The sequence below is a fragment of the Vigna angularis genome, chromosome 5 (assembly GCF_016808095.1).
Source record: "Vigna angularis cultivar LongXiaoDou No.4 chromosome 5, ASM1680809v1, whole genome shotgun sequence".
Classification (NCBI taxonomy): domain Eukaryota; kingdom Viridiplantae; phylum Streptophyta; class Magnoliopsida; order Fabales; family Fabaceae; genus Vigna; species Vigna angularis.
In genome coordinates this window covers 22,076,953-22,097,386 of record NC_068974.1, presented here as the reverse complement: position 1 = coordinate 22,097,386, position 20,434 = coordinate 22,076,953, and the positions used below count along the sequence as shown (strand labels likewise).

Here is a 20,434-nt window from a genome sequence, read left to right as displayed (position 1 = left end):
CTCATTGATGACAAAGATGATAATAATGGTGTTAATGAAGATGGAAAAAGAAGTCATCCAAGAAATCATGCTCTAAGAGGTAAACATAGAGAGCAAAGAAGATACTAGTAGAGAGAAGGTTACCCATGAAAAATCTCAAGTAAATCTGACTGGGCATGAGGGCCAATTATCAAAAACAAAAGATGTGAAAGGAGGTTTTGAGTCTTGTCAATTGTTTGTCCATAATCTACCATACACGACCACGTACTTATACCTTTACATATATCTTATCTCTTTGTTCTTGAACTTTCTCTTGGATGCGTGGGTGATATTATTTTGGCATTGTTTCCAATTGCATTGTTTTCCAAAGAAAAATTATCTTAATTAGTCAAGTTGAATCATCTACATTATAGAGTTGTTAACTTGATTCATGGCCCATGCGTGAATCCTAACTCACTCTTGAAAAAACCTCCTTTTATAAAGCCTCAAGTGGGGCCAAAAAAAGTCTCAACCCCTAGAATCCTTTCTCAAGTTGGTTAAGGTCAGGGTTAAGGTGAGTTTAACCTCACTACAAAACTTTAATTAACTTTTAGAAACAATATCATATATATATATATATATATATATATATATATATATATATATATATATATATATATATATATATATATATATATATATATATATATATATATATATATATATATAGTGTTGTCAAAACGGGTCAGTTAGCCCAACCCGACCCGGTCCACCATGGGTTGATCACTTAGTGAGCCAACCCAACCCGACTAATTTATTAGCGAGCCAAAAAAATTCGAATCCGACTCGATCAATCACGGGTTGGCTCACTGGCTCACTTAATTATATTTTTTTGAAATAAAAAAATTTAAAATTATAAACATTTTGCAACCCAACATTAAGCAACAACAAATTCCTCTATTTCAATTTCACCTATAATATATGTTTTTTCAATTCCAATATCTATTTTCACTACTTGTTGCTTTCAATTTTTGAAGCAAGAGTTTTCATTAGGGTTTTTGACGAAAACGTGTTTGCTTCTTATGCGATAACGCAACAGATCAGGGGATAAATTCTCTGCACGACATGTATGGGGAACGAGCAGTGTATCCCGATTGCCGGAATGCTAGTAACCCTTTTCATGAATGTAGTGATTACTGTTTTAGAGTAAATACCGATAAAACTATAGTAGTTGAAATTGTTAAGACTATGTGCTTGATCGAGGTCTTGAGAAATACAAGGAGTTTTCCAAATACAATTTGAGGCAATTAACAACAACTAACCTGTGTTGGGGGTTGGGGATGATCAACGGCGAAGTGAGAGCACCGTGAGAATAGAGTAGATTCGCGAGAGCATAGTCAAGAGACACTAGTGTAAAAACAGTGTATAACGTCACGCGTCCAACGTCCAACTACTAAATAGCCAACGTTAACAATGACCAGTGACATTTTTGTAAATAAATGTAATTATTAGACGTCGTTTAGAATTGTAATTGGACGTCAAATTTGTTATATTGGGTAAATTTTGCGAAAATGTTTGGCGCGAAGGTGAAAATGTATTTACGTATGATGTCGAATTCCCTAGAATTAGACGTCAAAAGGATATAAAACGTCGAATGCCCTATTGTTAGACGTTAAAAGGTTAGCGAATTCAATAAAAATTTGAGTGGGAGATTAAAAATTCATTCACTTTATCTTAGCGCGTGATACCCTCTTCTCTGCTCAAGCTTTTATGGAACGAAGTTTGACAATCATCACATGTAATCTTTCTTTCATTTGTTACAAATACATATTAATTAACTACTTTAAGTATGATTTTCGTTTGTTTTGACCGATTAAATTCGTGTTCTTGTCCTTCATAGACGCATTATGTTTTCTTTCTCACTGGTGGGAACACTTTATTTAGACGAACCCAAAACACTAACGTTATACAATGTTTTTGTACTAGTGAGAATACATTTTAGGGTTTCATAAGATAATAAATTAATAAAATAAAATTAGGTGGTTGGTGAACTAACTCGTCTCACCATGGGTTGAACCCGGATGAGCCGGGTTTAATTGAATTAGGTTAAAAATTGACCCACACATAAAAAAAAGTACATTTTTTTCAAACTCAACCTGACTTGAACCCGTGATAGGTAAGATTGATCTGCGATTTGTAACCCATTTTGACAAAATATATATATATATATATATATATATATATATATATATATATATATATATATATATATATATATTATGGTTTCTGTAATATATTTAATAGATGCTACTCCAATTTATTTTTTTTACATATATATAATGTACCTCTTTCAAAGTGATTTTATTTTAATAACTTACTCTTTCAAATAATACATTATTATTGAGAAAATATAAACATTTCGAAAATAAATAAAAATACTAATATTTATTGAAAGTTAAAAATATCAGTTAATTTAGTTTTTGTAAAAAGTTAAATTTCTAATAATATTGGAACATAAAAAGAATAGAAGAAGAAAAAGGAAGTAAAAAAATATAAGTCTAATTAGTTTTAATTTTCTCATTATAAAAAATGTGATAGTTTTGAGTTAAATGTCATGTTATTACGTATGAATGACTCGTGGTTCAAGATTTATTGAGTCCAATTTTTTATTTTAATAGGAATGATTCTCTTCAATATATCCACTCAAAAAAATTAGTAGAATGAAAATAAAAATTAAAAACATAAATCATGTTATTAAAAAAGTGGTTTCCAACTAAATAGATAATGTAATAAAGAAATGAGAAAAAAAGAACATCGTTATCTTTTATGCTGCATATAAGTAATGCAACATCCGTGCAATATACTACTTTCAAAAATTATACTAATAATCATTGTTTCATTAATTAAAATAAAACCATTCAGTATGCTTGTTTAAATATTCAACTAATTTTCAATGAATAAATAAACATTATTATATATTTTTTCAATCCCTTTAAAATGAAAAAATAAAATAAATAAACATTATTATATATTTTTTCAATCCCTTTAAAATGAAAAAATAAAATAAACTTTAACTTTCATATTCCTCCAAAATAAAAGGTAAACAAACCGTTAACTATGTGAATAATAAAGACTCTAATGATAATTTATAGTGAATTAACAAACTTACATGCAAAATTACTGTAATTGATCCTGCATGAGAAAAATAAAAATAGATGAAATTTTTTACAACAAAATTAAATGATTATTTTATATATTCTAAAAATATATTTATTCAATAAAAAAGAATTAAATATGTTTAGTGAGTTAAGAATTTTAACGTTTTTACTTAATTTTCCTATATTTTAAAATCTCTTGTCTATTTAGTCTTATTAAAATGTTTATATATAATTATTTAATAAATTAAAAATTTTAGGTTTGCAACAAATTAGGACTTAATTACATTTTTTTCTTTTTATATTTAAAATAAATATTTTTTCTAAAAAAAGACTCATATGTTGGCTTGATCTATAAAAAAACTTTTTGGTTTTGTGGATTTTTCTAGAGAAAACCCATATAAGTAAGGGGCAAACCAAGTCAGAATGGTCAAATTAATGAGTCATAGATTTGTATATTTATTTATAATAAATTGTATAAATAACAACAATTTCATAGATTTGTATATTTATAATAAATAAATATACAAATTGTACGACGAGTCATAGATTTGTATATTTATTTATAATAAATTGTTTACTACAAATTTAATATTCTTATAAACTGATGTGAATATAAATATAAAACGTGTATTTAATTTAATATTTATAAATTAGTTAGAAAGAAAAAAATTTGAAATGTGATTATAATAAATAAGATAATTTAAATTATTGCAATTATGATAATAGAAAATTTATCATAATAAATATTATAATGATGGTTTTTTTTTTGTAAACTTAATTTTGATAAATGTATATTTATTTGGTTAAAATAGTTAATGTAATAAAAAAAATTGTGTAATAAGTTAGAAAAACAAAATTAAATAATAATATGATTATAGGAGGAAATATTTGAAAATAAATTTAATGTAAAATTAAAAATTGGTAATATGAATGTAAAAATTTTAGGTTTATTTCTAAAAAGATATTTTAAAAAAATGAAATATAAATTTAAAATATTAAAAAATATAAAAAATTCTTAATTGAATGTTATCAAAATTTTAAAATACAAAAGATATAAAATTCAAATTTAATCATATTATTTTATCATTTAATAAAAAAAAAACAGTTCGGAATATTTTATCAAAAAATTCAAAAAAGAATTTTAAAAAAATTAAAAATTTATCAAATTTTATTAAAAATTATATATTTTACTAAATTTTTAAATTTTATTTTTATATTTTCTCTAATTAAAATATTTCTTTCAGGCTAAATTAAAAATATTCTTATATTCACATCAGTTTATAAGAATCTTTAAATTTCTAATAAAAAACAATTTATTATAAATAAATATACAAATTTATATAAAAAAATGCCGTTAAGAATTCGTTCCTATAATAATAAACTTTTTAATTATATACTCATGTCAATAAAATTTAAAAAGGATCTAAAATAGAAAAAAAAATCCAATTTAAGAGCTCAATCCAATTCCAGGCATAGTGTCACTTCGGTTTAAGTTATATTACTTAAAACTTGTCATCATTAAAAAACATACTGACAACTTATTGTCTGTTACACTCTCTTAATCGCTTTGATGACTTCAAATTAACTCTCTAAAATACCATAATTGCTAAAAGAACATAATATTATGTTATCTCATGAAACTCTACCGAACGTAATCTAAAAAAAATATAAGTTATCTTCGTTAAAGTATTTTATGCTCCTTTTCATCCCAATACGTAGTTTGGTAAATACGTGAAGTGGTTTTAGTATTATTTGTATAGGATATATTGCAGTAGTCCATGTATAAACCTCATTTTCTTCTTATTTAAAAAAATGCAATTTTGAGGTTCCAAGAATGATACATTCTGCAACCATATAGTGTACATATACAGATGCATGTTACGCTTTACTTTTTCTCAGGAAGCTTCTCCAGTAACTCTGGTATCACCTCAAACAGATCTCCAACAAGTCCATAATCGGCTACCTGCAATTTAATACACATCACATAAATTTGCCAAAACAGTTTTCTTCTTCCAATGGTTTGTGACCAATATAGGTAGAAGTTTCATTCACTTATCTTAATTTTTTTTTTTAATTTAAAATTTTGCTTAAGAAAGTCATCGGATACTCCTAATTTCAGTACGTCAGCTTTTACACTACATTAATGCGCTCTCTCATTGCTCACCTCTTTTGGTGTTTTTAAAGCAACAGATAATTAGAAAGAGTGTAAAACTTTAGTGATAATTACTTTGAAATGAGGAGTGGCTTGATGAATTTAAAAGAGCCATTACCTGAAATATAGGAGCATCGGCATCATTGTTCACAGCAACAATAACTTTGGAATCCCTCATCCCTGCCAAGTGTTGAATAGCTCCAGATACACCAAAAGCCATATAGAGCTCAGGGGCAACTATCTTTCCAGTTTGCCCAACCTACATATCAAATTTCCAAAGGAAACATGGACATGAGAACACTATATTACGCCATGAATAAAAGATAAAGGGCTCGCTGAGATTCGATCAAACGCCCTTTACGACAGAGGCCTTTGAAATATTACTACCACAGAAGGGGCATAAAGGTCACTAGTGGAAATGAGTCTGTTATGAGTGGAGGTAACTAACTGCACACGTGGCAGGTGAGGATTGGGGGAAGGAGATGCAGGGATACGTGGGGAGGAAAAGAGAATAAAGGCTAGAGAGTACGGGAGGTAGGGGGGAGGAATCATGTTTAGGGTAATGTAGGGTGACTGTTGTCACAGGGCAGAGAGCATTCTCTGATTTATGTTTTCTGGTTTTCGTATTTTGCTGTTCAGATGTGTACTTGTATCACAGGAATTCTTTCTTCATTTACATTTCCGATTCAGTAATACCAGGTCCTATCAGTATGTATCTTATTCAATGCATTCAATTGATATATGAACTCAAAAATCCTGTCTGTGTTGTAGCAGCATAATCAGGGGAGCCAATGTTGTAAAAAGAAGAATGAGACTAAATTTTTTTTTCTCGTTCAGTTTTGCTTTCGTATGTGCAAGAGTATGTGTGGTCGGAGGTTAATCTTGAAAGGAAGTAAAGTTGTCACCTGGAGATCATTAGGAACATATCCTGCATCCACGGCAGCACGAGTGGCACCAACTATGCAAGGAGAACCAAGTTAGCAGATTCTACTTAATTCATATAACAAAGAATAAAATGTAAAAACTGATGAGATGACAGCGAAACCAGCCATCATGTGTAAAGACAAGGATTTTGATACTAAGATTTTCCATCCTATCAATAACCTAGGAATTTAAATCAGGAAGCATATGAATCCTAAACAAAACAGAAATAACAAGTCTGTAGCCATTAAAATAACTGTCATAATAGCATATATAGAAAATAATACCAGCAGCACCAAGTTTCTCGGCGAGAGCTTCTATCAATTTGAAGTTCTCAGCGCTCTTTAGTGCTCGGCCACCAGTAACTACAACCCGTGCATTCCCAAGATCTGGTCGTTCATCATCCTGAGAACTTTGGGATATATATGTAGACCTTCCCAGATCTGCCCAACGAAAGAAAACAATTTAAGATTCTTTCACCATGATGGAGGTTCACGTATCTAAGTCTCAAGGTAGTAATTGATCAAACAGAGATTTAAAGGACTAAGACTAGTTATCTGTGATATTATTAACTTCTCTCTTTATAGAAATAACACTATTGAAAAAGAAAATAAGAATAAGCTGAAATGAATGTCTAGATTTTAGAAATACTTTTCCTAATAACCATAGAGATATTAAGATATTTTTATCCCAATAATCACTCATTCACAATCCTCTCCTTCAAGCTGTTAAATATTGATCACTCTCAACTTGCCTACAAGATATAGGAATCTTCCTTGAAGAAGTTCCTTAGTGAAGATGTTTGCCAATTGAAGTCCGTAAGGGGCATGGGTTGTAACCACTAGACCTCTATCAAGATTCAAAGATTCAATAGACTATTTGGTAAACAAATGAGGGAACAAAGATTTGATAACACTAAATGAGGGATGTCCAAATTTTCTATGATGAGCCATATTTAGGAATTTGCCCATGTTTTTGTTATTGCTCTTTGACTTATGGCTTATGACTTCTCTTTTGTTTGGGTCATTGGACTCTAACACACACAACCCATCTTGTTCCTTAGCAACTAAAATCATCTCCCTCACAACAACGTCCTAAAAGATATAGTAAGAGGAGAGAAACAATATTGAACAGTTGAAGTCTTTTGTAAGTTTTTGTACAGAGATAAGATAATTGGTCAGTTACGGGACATATAAAACATGCTTTACTTCAATAGATGATTTTAACATTATATTCCCAAATCTGTATGAGTATACTATCACTATTTGCAACTCTGATGAGTTGTTCTTTATTGATTTTAACATATGAATTGAAAAGCATAGGAAAAAGTGTCATGTGATATGCTATTCTTGTATCAAGAATCCAAACTTCTTGAGGTACATGCCCAGTTGTATTGAATGAACTCTTACCTCATGGACAAGGTACACAATCCAATCATTGATTCAATCATTACTCTAGTTGAGAAGGAACATTTGGTTGTTTTGTTTCTTCGTGTTCTAAAATAGTTTGTTTAACCTGCCCCATTTTGTGAGGTTACTTCCTGTGCAATCTAGTACTTCATCTCTCCCATGCAATTTGAAGCAAAGTTTCTTTAATATGCCCAAATCTTTTCCTGTATGAATAATATTCTACATGGTTGCCTTTTGTAGTAGACTTTCCTCTAGTGTTTAATCCCTTGACAACCTCATCATTGTAAGTGACATCAATTATTTTGTGGTGTAGATTAAACAAATGAGTCAAGTTACAATCCAATCATGGTGTTTGGGATACTACGCTTTAAGTAGAAAGAGTTGCATTCTAATTCGAAGCTGTAACTTTTGGCCAAGTGGTAAACAATCAATCCAACAATCGTTATCAAAGCCAAGGTTATCAGTTTTTCCAATAGGACAATTGTTAAGGGGAAAATTGTTGCATGCCCAGTTGACCCACAGGTAAGCAGCAGTGGTGTTACGTATCCGAGTATGGAACGTAACTAGAACAATCTCTCACACACTCTCACAGATAAAGAACAATAGAAGATGAATGAATAAACCTGTTTTATTGATAAGAATAACTGAATCAAATAGAAAACAAACAATAATTGGGAGTATAACCTCCGTCAATTATTTCTAATAATTGGGAGCATAACCTCCATCAACTATTCTGGAGCATAACCTCCTTTACAAAACTCAATAATCAAAAGCATACCTTTAATCCTAGACTCTCCCTTTATTTATATTAATTATTTCCTAAATAAAATATTTTCCTAGAATAAAATATTTCGCTAGAATATATCTGCATTGAATATAAATATCCTTATATTTAATATAAATATCCTTATATTTAATATAAATATCCTTATATTTAATATAAATATCCCCTGTGTATTATCCTAGCATATATCTTTAATTATAAATATCTTATATTGAATATTTTCCTAGAATATATATTTATTTACTCTAATTAACTTATACTGAATATTCTCCTCGAATGTGGCTCCTTTTACTGTAATTAGTTCCCCCCCCCATCTTAACCACTGCGACTGTTAGGATGGTAATCCTTCAACCATTCGGCTTGACTCTTCACAGCCTACCATTGTTCGGCCTGCTCGCTCCCCGTTGTTTACCGTTCGACCTGTTTGCTCCTCGCCTTCCACCGTTCGGCCTGCTCGCTCCCCGTTGTTTACCGTTCGACCTGTTTGCTCCTCGCCTTCCACCGTTCGGCCTGCTCGGTCCCCGTTGTCCACTGCTCTGCCTGATCATTCCCCGCCTTCCACTATTCGGCCCGGTCGCTCCGCGCCTTCAACCGTTCGGCTTGGTCACTCCCTGCCTTCTGCCGTTCGGCCTGGTCTCTCCCCATCTTCCACCGTTCGGTCCCCTTCTCTCACCGTTCGGTCCCCTTCTTCTATACTTTCTTTTCTCATATACTTTCCAAACCTTATCATTACCCCTTACCTTATACCGTAACAAGTGGTGACATCAAAAACAGAATCCCAAGATCGGGAACTCTGTATCAACTTGAATAATTAGAGAGAGAGAGAAGAAATATTTTATTAATCACAAACCCCCGATAATTACATTCTCAGTTCATCTATTTGTAACAATCCCACTCTTAAAAAGGGAAATAAATATCAGCTAAAATATTTTTTTCTAATTACTATAGAGATGCTAGGATATTTTTATCCCAATAACCCCGTATTCATAACAAAAGTGTACATTTGTCTTTTTCAATTTTCCATAAAATAAAATGTCCATGCACCAGAAACGAAATAACAGACCTTCGTCCAAGGTTGAAAGGTCAACCTGGGATATGGAAGCCTCATTAGAGTCAACTGACTTCTGAAGAGCAGGAAAAGACGTGGATCTAATTGTTAATATACAAGGACTGGCACCAGTATATCGAACAGTACAAAGTGCATTTCCAGCATATATTGGCCTATACAAGAAATCAAAATCTCATATTTAGTTAGAAAAAGAACCCATCATATATTCATACTTGAGATAGAAGCAGGATCATAATAATTACTCTAATACAAAAGGGTGCTGCATAATCAGCTGCTAAAGCTACAAAAAGGAAAAAGAGATAATTGCAGTAGAGGTCCATTTCAAGAAAAATATTCCTTATATGCATGAACCACCATCCATACTGTATCACTTCAGTCACACCTACGAGTCAGGATTATCACTAGTTCATATCTATTCTGATGTCTTATTATCCAGAGCCAGAAGTTATCTATAGCATATATACTCTGACTGCAATACCTTCCCAGAATTCAAAAGTCCAAGATAATCCAGGTTTTTCGGCTGTCTACTCGCTCTCTAGGACTTCAATTTACTATAAGATCTCTAATCAGTCAATGCTTTGTTTATAAATAGTTTTTATAATCATGAAAAAATAAAGAATGATAAAACTATTAACAGCATTGATTACTGAGCTGAAGAAACACGATCATACTAGAACTGTGACCGAGTGAAACATGCTTCATAGCTAAGGCACCAAAAGTTAACCTTCCCAGCCTGACATTTCTAATATTGTTATGCAAATAATCTTTCCAATCACTCATAACATAAGATAGTAATGATAATTAAGAATATGATGCATCCGTGGTAATTTTATCATTCATGCTCTAAAAGCCTTAAAAATTCAGAAGCATGCTATACATTGGAGTGGACTAAATGGCAAAAAAGTTTCTTTTTAGATACAGTCCAAAATCAGAGAGATCTTCCATGAAATCCATGATATGAACATGAGTGCAGCATTGCAAAGGCTAGAATAATAGTAGTATGGCCCCATCATTACAATGGCTTAAACAGTCAATGACTCGCATGATAACAAGGGAATCTTGGTTAACAGGCAAACAACCAATAGCATGGAATTTACATAATAAAAGCAACAATTTCATGCTACCAAAAAGTACAATATAAGCCAACAGCACAATTCATCCATGACAGATTTAATTGTAGGTGACCAGCATCACAGTTTGCAGCAAACAGCCAGGTTCTAGTTACTAAAACATGAAAATAAAACACGGCACATCGTACCTTATAAAAGTATTGGAATCAGAAATTCCAGTAACATCAGTAATTGGAGAAACATCTAAAAGAGCAGCGACTCGTGGCATTATGTTTTTCCCAAAAGAATTTGCTGCAGCAAATATGTGAGAGTAACCACCACTATGCTGAACCAAATGAACTAATTTAGCCCAAGGTTCTGCCAAAGGGTTTTTGAATTTATCGGAATCTGCTACCAGCACCTACACCAGAAGCAGCACACCCACACTAGACATCAAAATCCTGAAACTCAACCTTCCTTTCCAACACATATCTTCACAAACATAACCCACACTCCTTCTCAATAACAAAATAAACATTTCCTTTCCCCTTATCACCATTTCAAGCTCAACACAAATATCCAACGCACCAAAACATGAATTCATCTATAGCATATTTGAAAAATTACAATATCCAATCAACGCCAACAGTAATTAACATTAAAACATTATTGTAATATTAAAAAAATAGCCAACATAGAAACAGAATCCCGCATTATCTTGCACTTGTGCTTTAGCTTCTAACTTTACTTACCATAAGTGTTTCAATTAACTTATTTCAAAGAACCAATAGTTTTTAAGAGAAATTTCCTGTAAAAATAAACTTTATTTGGACTAGCTTCTCTTTAAAGACTTGCAAAAGAAAAAAATTACAAAAAAAGTGAAATTAACTTTTCTGTTAAAATTAGTTTATGCATGAGTTAAAAATAAAATTTTTAAAAAACCGTGATAGAGATTCTAAAATTAGCTAATGCATAAGAAGTTAGTTTCTGTTTTCATTTCTCTCCTAAAAGTTCTAATACAAAAGCTCATCCAAACAGCCCTTCATCATCTAAAAAATAAGCTTTCCCAAACACCCCTTAAATATATAAACACAGGGATTCATTCTTTTTTTTTGTAAATCACTGATATAGTTATTTTCATAGGAAAATTTGTTCTATTTAAATAAAACTATTTTTTATTGCAAACCTATCTCCTTAAAACAATTGTATTGTTATTTTTTTACTTAAAAAAAATACAACAGTATAATACTCTTGAACTGGAAACCATTTGTTAACTTAGAACCACTTGGAGCTGGTAGTTAATTTTAAGAATTAATTTGTATTAAAAAAAAGTCCTAATTACATTTTTCTTTTATAAAAAAAAAAGATTGGGTTACCTTGGAGATTGAAGGGTAGGACGAAGCAGCGTGTGAAGCAGCTTGATGAAGAGAAGGACCGGAACCAGCCAAGAGCACCGAAACGGAAGAGTCAGGGTCGGGAAGACACGTGGCAGCGGCAAGTGCAGAGAGAGAAGGGGGTTTGATAACGCCACCTTCGTGTTCCGCCACAACGAGCGTGCTACCCTACAACAACAACACCACCACAATGAATAGTATAACAAACAGAAGAAGAAATGAATAAAAAATAGCTTTCATTTATTTTGGTATGAATCGTTACGTGTCGAAAAGTGTAGTGGCCGCGGAATGCGGGGCACGAAACGGCACGTTTCTTTATCACCCTGAGCAACGCGCGAGCGGCCATGGCTGAAGGGTGCGGGTGGCGCTGAAAATTGCTGTGTTGCGGCTGATGGTGTGAAGGGGAAGAAACGGTGTCGTGTTAAGGTGGGAGAGTTGTAAGCTGATGATGATGAAGAAGATGATTATGATAAGTATAACTAACGATGGCGCTGACGTGTTGTTGTGTTTTTAAATGATTTTTCAATAACTGGGGAGCATGCCATGTGCGTGAGGAGGGATGCTGGTTCTCCCCATTTGCATCGGGGTAGGGAAAACGTTGCCAAACAGAGAGTATCATGAAGAAAATTAATTTTAGGTTCAAACGTGCTTTTTATTTAAGTAGGGATTAAGGATATGGTTAGGTAAATCCCTAGATAAACACCTTTGGAAGAGTGAAATAAATAAAAATAATAATATATCCAAGTTAAAATTAATTTATAGAATTTTCATATATGACCTTTTTTAGTATAATTTAAGGTTTAAATACCATTGTGATTTTTTTAGTATACTTATCATTTTACCTTTTTTGTCTCAAAATATTTTTTACTGCATAAAATATTATTATTTTGAAATTCATATAGTTTTGCAGTTAAATGAGATGTGATAAAGACCTTGTTAGTAATCAACACGTGGTACCACAATATAAATTTTCTCAAATTCTCAATGACTTTAGTTAATTTTAGGCTTAATAACATTCTTTGTCCGTAGTTTTGCTTGGTTGTATATATTTGGTCCCTTGTTTAAAATTAACATCTATTTGGTTTTTATTTAGAAATTTTGTGTCAACATTATCCCTTTCATTAAAAAACACTAACGGTGTTAATGGATTGATAATATAGCATTATGAATTGGTAACGTATCATTTTTAAGTACTATGTGTGGTGACATGGTAAGCGATTAGAGGTTGAGGTGAATTATAGAGATTGAGTTATTGAAATTGGGGAAAATCGTAGTTAGGGCACAACCCATTTTGATTTTTGCGAGAGAACAGAGAATCCTTATCGCAGTCCTTGACCTTCATTGTGAAGACAGACTCCCCATACGCTAATAGGGATTTAGTTGAATGAAGTTTGTTTGGTCATTTGGACGTGCAATTGCAGACATCGTGTTGGTGGGGTTTTTTGAAAAGCGACATTTGAAGGTGCGTGTATGTAGCTTTTGTTTTGTTTAGTTGCTTTCGCTGTGGTCCCCCATCACTTTTGCTTTGGGATGGGTATGTTTTGTTTATTTATTGTCCCATATTAACTGTGTTTTTCCATTACCTGTTTTGTTTATTTTGTGGTGTCCTAGTGTCGTAGTGGTCCCCCATTAACTATGCAACTCCTTTGTTTATGTTGTCTTTATGCTCCCAGTAGAAAGTTGTTTTATTTCATTATGGTCTGTTATTGGTGTGTTTATGGTTCCCCACACTACTATTTTGTTTGTAGCGTAGATAACATTTTGATTAAGCATAGAAAAACTGTGAACACTTTTCATATTAGTTTAGATGGCCAACTCAGACATTGAAGTCGTATTTCACCATGGGGGTAAATTTGAGAATAATGGGACATTCAGATACCACTATGATTAAACAACAACTTTAAAAATTGACCCAGATCGATTGAGTTATTTTGAAATATTAAGCATTCTTAAGGAAATTGGTTATAGGAATGTGAAGGAGTTGTGGTATTCATTGGGTCGTGGTCTTGTGTTAGAAGATTGTTTGGAACTATTATCTTATGATAGAGGTGTATGTCATATCGTCAATATTGCTTTGTTGAATGGTCAAGCTCACATTTATGTTATACACATGGTGTGTGAGCCTCAGTATCTTCTGGAGTTGGAATACTTTCCTGAACCCCAAATTGAGACACATAGTGGTCAACCAAAAGTTCAAACAAAGTGTGGTGAAAAGAAAGTTGAGATAGAGGTTGGTGAAGCACACATTGAGTTAGACCTAGAGGAAGAGGATGTTGTAGTGGCTGATGTAGAGTCTGAGGTAGTGCCCAATGTAGAAGCAAAGGTAGAGGGTGATGTTGGTGTGGATGTAGAGGGTCAAGTAGAGGCAGAGGTTGAGGCAGTGGGTGATGTACATGGTGAGGTACAGGCTGAGGTAGAGGGTGATGGATTTCAGGCACACTGTTAGGCAGAGGTTGAGCCAAATGGGGAGGGAGACATTCATGTTGGTGTCAATGTAGAGGGTCAGGTAGAGGTAGAGGTTGAACCACAGGTTGAGGCAATGAGTGATGTACAGGCTGATGGTTTTCAGACACACTGTCAAGCAGAGCCTCAGGCTGAGGTTGAGGCAAATGGGGAGGGAGACATGGATGTTGGTGTCAATGTACAGGGGCGGGGTGATGTATAGGGGTAGGGTGATGTACAGGTGTAGGTAGAGGCAGAGGGTGAGGTAGAGGGTGATGGTGTGGACGCACAGGGTCAGGCTGACATAGGAGCTTATGAGTATGATGTTAGAAGTTGGAATGTGCCCGAACAGGATGAGTTCACTGACCATGGAGATAAAGTGGAATTTGATATATTTGAAGGTACTAACCAAGTACAAATTGGTGGACCTAGGGGTTTATCTGAATGTGATTGAGAATCTGACTCTTTGAACAATGTTGTGGAAAGTGATAACACAGATGATGATGATAGAGATGGGTATGGAGATTTTGGGATTTTTTCAATGCCCAAAAGTATGGAACAATATAAATGGGAAGTGAGCACGTACTTCCCTAAAAAAAGGATTTTGTAGAAGCAATAAGAATGTATGGTGTAGAGAATGGTAGAAAATTAAAAGTTTATAAAAATGAAAAAAAAAAGAGTTTGTGTTAAATGTTGTGGGACAAAAGGAAAATGTACATGGTATGCATATTGTGCATATAAGGCAGCTCAAAATACATGGCAGTTAAGGAAGATTATAGACAAGCACACATGCAGTAGAGATTTTAACATCCGTTTAATGACTTCAAAATGGTTGAGTGGGAGTTTAGAGAAAACCATCAAGGAGAATCCCAATATTGATTTGTATAACCTACAAAACAAAGTTTCTAAGAAGTGGAACATTGGTGTTTCTCGGTCTACAATGTGTAGGGCAAAAGCAATGGCTTTTAAACAAATAGAAGGTGATATTAAGGAACAATATAAAAGATTGTATGATTATGCAAATGAGTTGCTTCGATCAAATCCTAGTTCAATTGTCAAACTTCATGTTGAACCTAGTGAGGACAATCCAATATTCAAGAGACTATATGTCTGTTTGAAGGCTTGTAAGGACAGCTTCGTTTCATGTAGGCCTATTATAGGTTTGGATGGGTATTTCTTAAAAGGAAAATATGGAGGTGAGTTGTTAATTGTAGTTGCAAGAGATGGGAATGAACAAATGTGTCCTTTGGCATACGCTGTTGTGGAGGTGGAGAATAAGGACAGTTGGGCTTGGTTTTTACAATTGCTCATTAATGATCTTGGTGGTGTGGAGGTTTGTTCAACAATTACATATATTTTAGATCAACAAAAAGTGAGTAATGTTTCCCATTGTTGTTTTATATCTTTCAAACCTTCATTTGCAATATTTTGAAGGGTTAAATATGTTTTTGGTCCCTTAACTTTCAACGAAAATTGGAATTAGTCCCTCTTCAAAACTTTGGACTAATTTAGTCCCCAAACCTTAGAAATGTGTGAATTTAGTCCTTTTAACCAAATTTTATTAACTTTATTTGATGTTTCAAACGCATTTCTTAGTGAACATTGAAGCAAAAATGTGTCAAACAGTGTAAACAACTCAAATGCTATCATGAAACGCACTTGAAACATCAAATAAACTTAACAAAATTTAGTTAAAAGGACTAAATTCACACATTTCGAAAGTTTGGGGACTAAATTAGGCCAAAGTTTTGAAGAGGGACTAATTCCAATTTTCGCTGAAAGTTAAGGGACCAAAAACATAATTAACCCTATTTTGAACTTGTATAGCTTCATGTTTTTACTTTGATAGGGACTTGTACCAGCATTACAAGAATTTCTACCTGGTGTGGAGTGATAACGGTTGAATTTACCATTATTTGTGATGCAACTTTGATACTAAATCAACTTTCTTTGACTTTGAAACTTGCTTAAACTCTTATTTTAGTTGAATTTGGTGAATAAGTGAATAGAGGTTACACTTAATGATTTTTATCACTGATTCCCTCAACTTTGTAGGTTATTGGTATGTTTTGGAAGAGGAGTAAAGTATCAAGGAGTTGGAACCTAGGAAGGGCAGCAAAAGCACCAAAATATAAGGCTGTAGAAGGCTCAAGGATGCTTGATTGCCCATTTTTTGGGGCCTTGGGCACTGGTTGTCATGACACCACGCTTGGTTGCCCTTTTCTGGGGCTCTCAGTGCTGGTGGTCACGCATGGACGCTTGGGCGCCCTCTTTAGTGGCGCTGATGGCCAAGGATCTCGCAAGCACGCTTGGGCGCCCTCTCCAGGGGCACTGAGCGCTAGTCAGCTACACCGTAGCACGCTTGGTTGCCCTCATTTGGGGCGCTGAGCGCCAATCTTCTCACAGTTGCACCTTCTTGCTCCTGTCTAGGGCGCTCAACGCCAGCTACATGTCACACAGCTCACCTGGTTGCCCCACTTAGGGTGTTGAGCACCAGCGACATTGGCCCATGATCCATGTTTGATCTATTTAAAGGCTTTACACATTAGGGTTCGTATCTTTTGGCGGCTGAAGCACAAACACACAATTTTGGACCCCTTGGAGGTAGATTGGGATGCGGGAGCTTTCCTTCTCACTTTCTAGGGTTTACAATCATTCATTCTTCCATTGTACACCAAGGTTCTCCATGACAATGGAGAACTAAACTCATTTGTTGTTGGTGATGATGTAACCTCTAAACTTTCATGTATTTGAACATGTTTTAAATAATTTATGCTTCTTTCATTGAATGTTAGTGATTTTCTCTTATTCGTAATGTTTGTCTTATTTTGGCCATTCATGACTTGATGTTGATTTGTTTGAGTATAGGAAAATATCTTATGAATCATGATCTGGAGAATTTCACCCAAAGGGAATATTGCCTAGGGATAGGGATATGACGTTTGGTTGTCTTAAGCTTCTTTTCTTAATGCGGAGTTGGTTATTAGGGATTCAAGAGGCTAGGCTTTTTACACCGAGGGATCAGGTTCTTAGTAATTTCGTAAGTGACATTAACATTCCAATGAAGAAGATGAGTTCTAATATGCATGAAAGTGATGTAGGTGAAATCTAACCCCAACAACATCATCATCTCATGTCATCTCAATATCATTCATTCATTATTGTTTTAGTCTCAAAAGATCAATTTTACATTCAAGTTATTATGTTTACTTTTATTGCATTTTAATTTCAATCATTGGAATCGTTCTTTAGTCTTAATTAGTTAAGGTATTATACGATTGTTAGTGACACGAGTCTCTTGGGAAACGATACTTGGTCTTACCATTTTATATTATTTCATATGATTTAGTACACTTACCAATGAGTTAACATGGAGCAAAGGTTTTATGTGCGCCACATTTATGAAAATTTTAGGAAGAAATTTCCTGGTCAAATTTTAAAGCGTCTATTATGGAAGGTAGCATCATCAACACACCCTCAAGCATGGGAGGCAGTGATGAAAGAAATTAAAGATGTCAATGCAGATGCATCTAAATACTTGCTAGCCATTCCACCAAGGTATGTCAACCCATAACAGTTATTTAAATCCATTGTGCGTGTTTACTTTTGTTTGCTTTGCTGCCTCATATGTTTGACTTGTTATTTCTTTAACTAGATTTTGGTCACGGTCAAGGTTTACGGGTAAAGCTATTTGTGACACCTTAGTCAATAATATGTTTGAAGCTTTTAACAGTGTGATATTAAGTGCAAGGGGTAAGCCCATCATCATAATGATGGAAGACATTCGTATGTACCTCATGAAGAAATGGACAACAAATAGACAGAAAATAACTACATGTGAAGTTGGTCAGGACTTCAAATTTTTTAGATTAGACACACTTCAACCATTGGTAAAAAGTTTGTGGTTGACATAAATAAAGTTGAATGCAGTTGCAGAAAGTGGACTGTATCAGGAATTCCATGCTGCCATGCACTGGCTGCCATGTCATTTTTGAACATCAATGGAGAAGACTACATCTCACATTGGTTTAAAAGGTCAATATATCAAGAAACTTACATTCCAATGATATACCCTGTCAACAGTCCTCAACTTTGGGAAATGACTTCTCATCATGATGTGTTACCTCCACCTAAAAGGGTGTTGCCTGGTATAGACCATAAAAGAAAAGAAAACTAGAGCCTTGGGAGCTAAAGAAGGATGACACACAACTAAAGCAAGGTGGAACTCGTAAGAGATGTGGCATATGTAGACAGCTTGGTCATAAAAGAAATACTTGCCCACAAGATGCTCCAACAAACTAAACTCAATCTCAATCAAGTCAGGTCATTGAATTCCAAATTCAACAAAGTTAGCCAACTACAACAAGAGTTTAGAACTTTTTTAGAAGTCACTAAATGTTTAGGTCAAGTTTGTTACAGCCTAGTATGGGCTATTTTGTAAAATTTTATGTGCAATTTGAACTTCAGTTTGAATCCTGGTTCAGTGTGAATTCTACCATGAACAAGAATTTTGTACATTTCAATCATTTCAATCTGAATTGAATTCCAATTTTTGTTTTGAATCATATATGTTGTGTGAAATTGTTATTCTAGTTTCTGTGTTGGATCATATCTGTTGCAGATTCCCAAATTTATCTGTTGTAGTTTGCATGATAGATGTGCTGCAGATTGCCAAATTTATGTGTTGGTGATTGCCAAATTTATGTGTTGCAGATTGCCATATTTATGTAGTGCAGATTGCAAAATGATTGACTATATTGGATAGATTTATGTGGTTCTTGTGAAGTAATTATGTTAGCGTTATGATTGTTCGTATTTGTGATGCTGGTATTTTGTGTCTGCTAGAGCTGTCAAACCACATCTTTTCAACCAAGTTTGACAGTCCTTTTTTTGTATACCTGTGACTTGAACCCAGTACATGTTACTATAATTTCAGCCTTCATAAAGTGTTTTTTTGTATTCCTGTCACTTGAACCCAGTACAAGTTTATTAATCCTTCTTTTATATTCTCATTTATTCTCATTTTATTATTCATAACAATAGCACACCAAATGTATATTCAAACCATAAATTCAGATGTAGAAATTGACATTTTTCATTCATTTAAAAACATCCCATTACAATATAGTCAATCTACTGTTAACAACAACTTTGTAGTACAACACATCATGGACTTTTAAACAAAATACAAACAAGAATGATGTTTATAAACCCCATAAAACATAGCATCCATATTAAAATCTTCTCCCTTTTCTGATAACCGATAACATATTTCTCCAGGCTATTAATCTTTCTTCTTTGCCTCGCAATAGTACTACCAACATCATCTACAGTTTCTTCATTACGTCATTTAAAGTAATTGCATCCTTTAAGTTCTTCATTTCTTATGTGCTGTTCAAATTATTCAACCATAAACAATTCATTAATCACCAAAATAATTTAACACAAAAATTAAACTACAAACCTTGTAATTAGGACAGCCCTAGAATTGCTTCCCCTCGTTCTTCACTGTTTTTGCCACTCACAACACAGCAAGCTCCCTATAATGGCATATTTGGCTTCCAACGAAACCTCTGGATGAACCACCACGAGAGCTCCCCCGTGAGCAAGATGAACAACCTTGATTCAAAGACATTACCACTTCAAACCCAACGCCAAAATGATACAACCACGACCACGAACCACCAACAATGACCACGAACCACCACCAACGACCACAAACCACTTCGCCAACAACGAACAACCACCGACAACCACGCTATTGCCAACACACAACCCTCAAATCCAAACCCTAAACAACAACAACATAAACGCCAAGAAGAAGAACAAGATCAACAACACCCACCACTCTACTGTGTTCGCAACTCTGTTCTTTGGCAGAAATGAAAATGGCTTGTGACCTAACTCAAATTTTCCCCAATTTGAATAACCCAATGTCTAGTATCCACCTCAACATGTAATTTCTTGCCACAATACCACACAGACAACATTAAAATGACACGTTACCACTATGTAGTGACGTATCATCAAACGATTAACTCTGTTTAATTCTTTTCAATGGAAGGGACGATGTTAGCACAAAATTTTCTAAATAAGGA

The 20,434-nt window shown here is 33.7% G+C and overlaps 2 protein-coding genes across 2 annotated transcripts; one reads left to right on the top strand and one right to left on the bottom strand.

Annotated features, from left to right (window-relative positions):
* Positions 1-4,895: 4,895 nt before the first annotated feature.
* Positions 4,896-12,513, bottom strand: LOC108338900 (electron transfer flavoprotein subunit alpha, mitochondrial). The gene is made up of 8 exons (XM_017575965.2): positions 12,157-12,513; positions 11,877-12,062; positions 10,710-10,921; positions 9,446-9,603; positions 6,477-6,632; positions 6,174-6,226; positions 5,387-5,527; positions 4,896-5,079 (listed from the first exon to the last, which is right to left on the bottom strand). Exons 1-8 carry the CDS (start codon positions 12,238-12,240, stop codon positions 5,002-5,004), a joined length of 1,068 nt encoding a protein of 355 aa, XP_017431454.1. The 5' UTR covers positions 12,241-12,513; the 3' UTR covers positions 4,896-5,001.
* A 1,491-nt stretch (positions 12,514-14,004) lies between these two features.
* Positions 14,005-16,230, top strand: LOC108339281 (uncharacterized). The gene is made up of 6 exons (XM_017576420.1): positions 14,005-14,295; positions 14,341-14,535; positions 14,584-14,737; positions 14,834-14,910; positions 15,100-15,669; positions 16,186-16,230. The coding sequence occupies exons 1-6, from the start codon at positions 14,005-14,007 to the stop codon at positions 16,228-16,230; spliced, it is 1,332 nt and encodes a 443-aa protein (XP_017431909.1).
* The last annotated feature ends 4,204 nt before the right edge of the window (positions 16,231-20,434 follow it).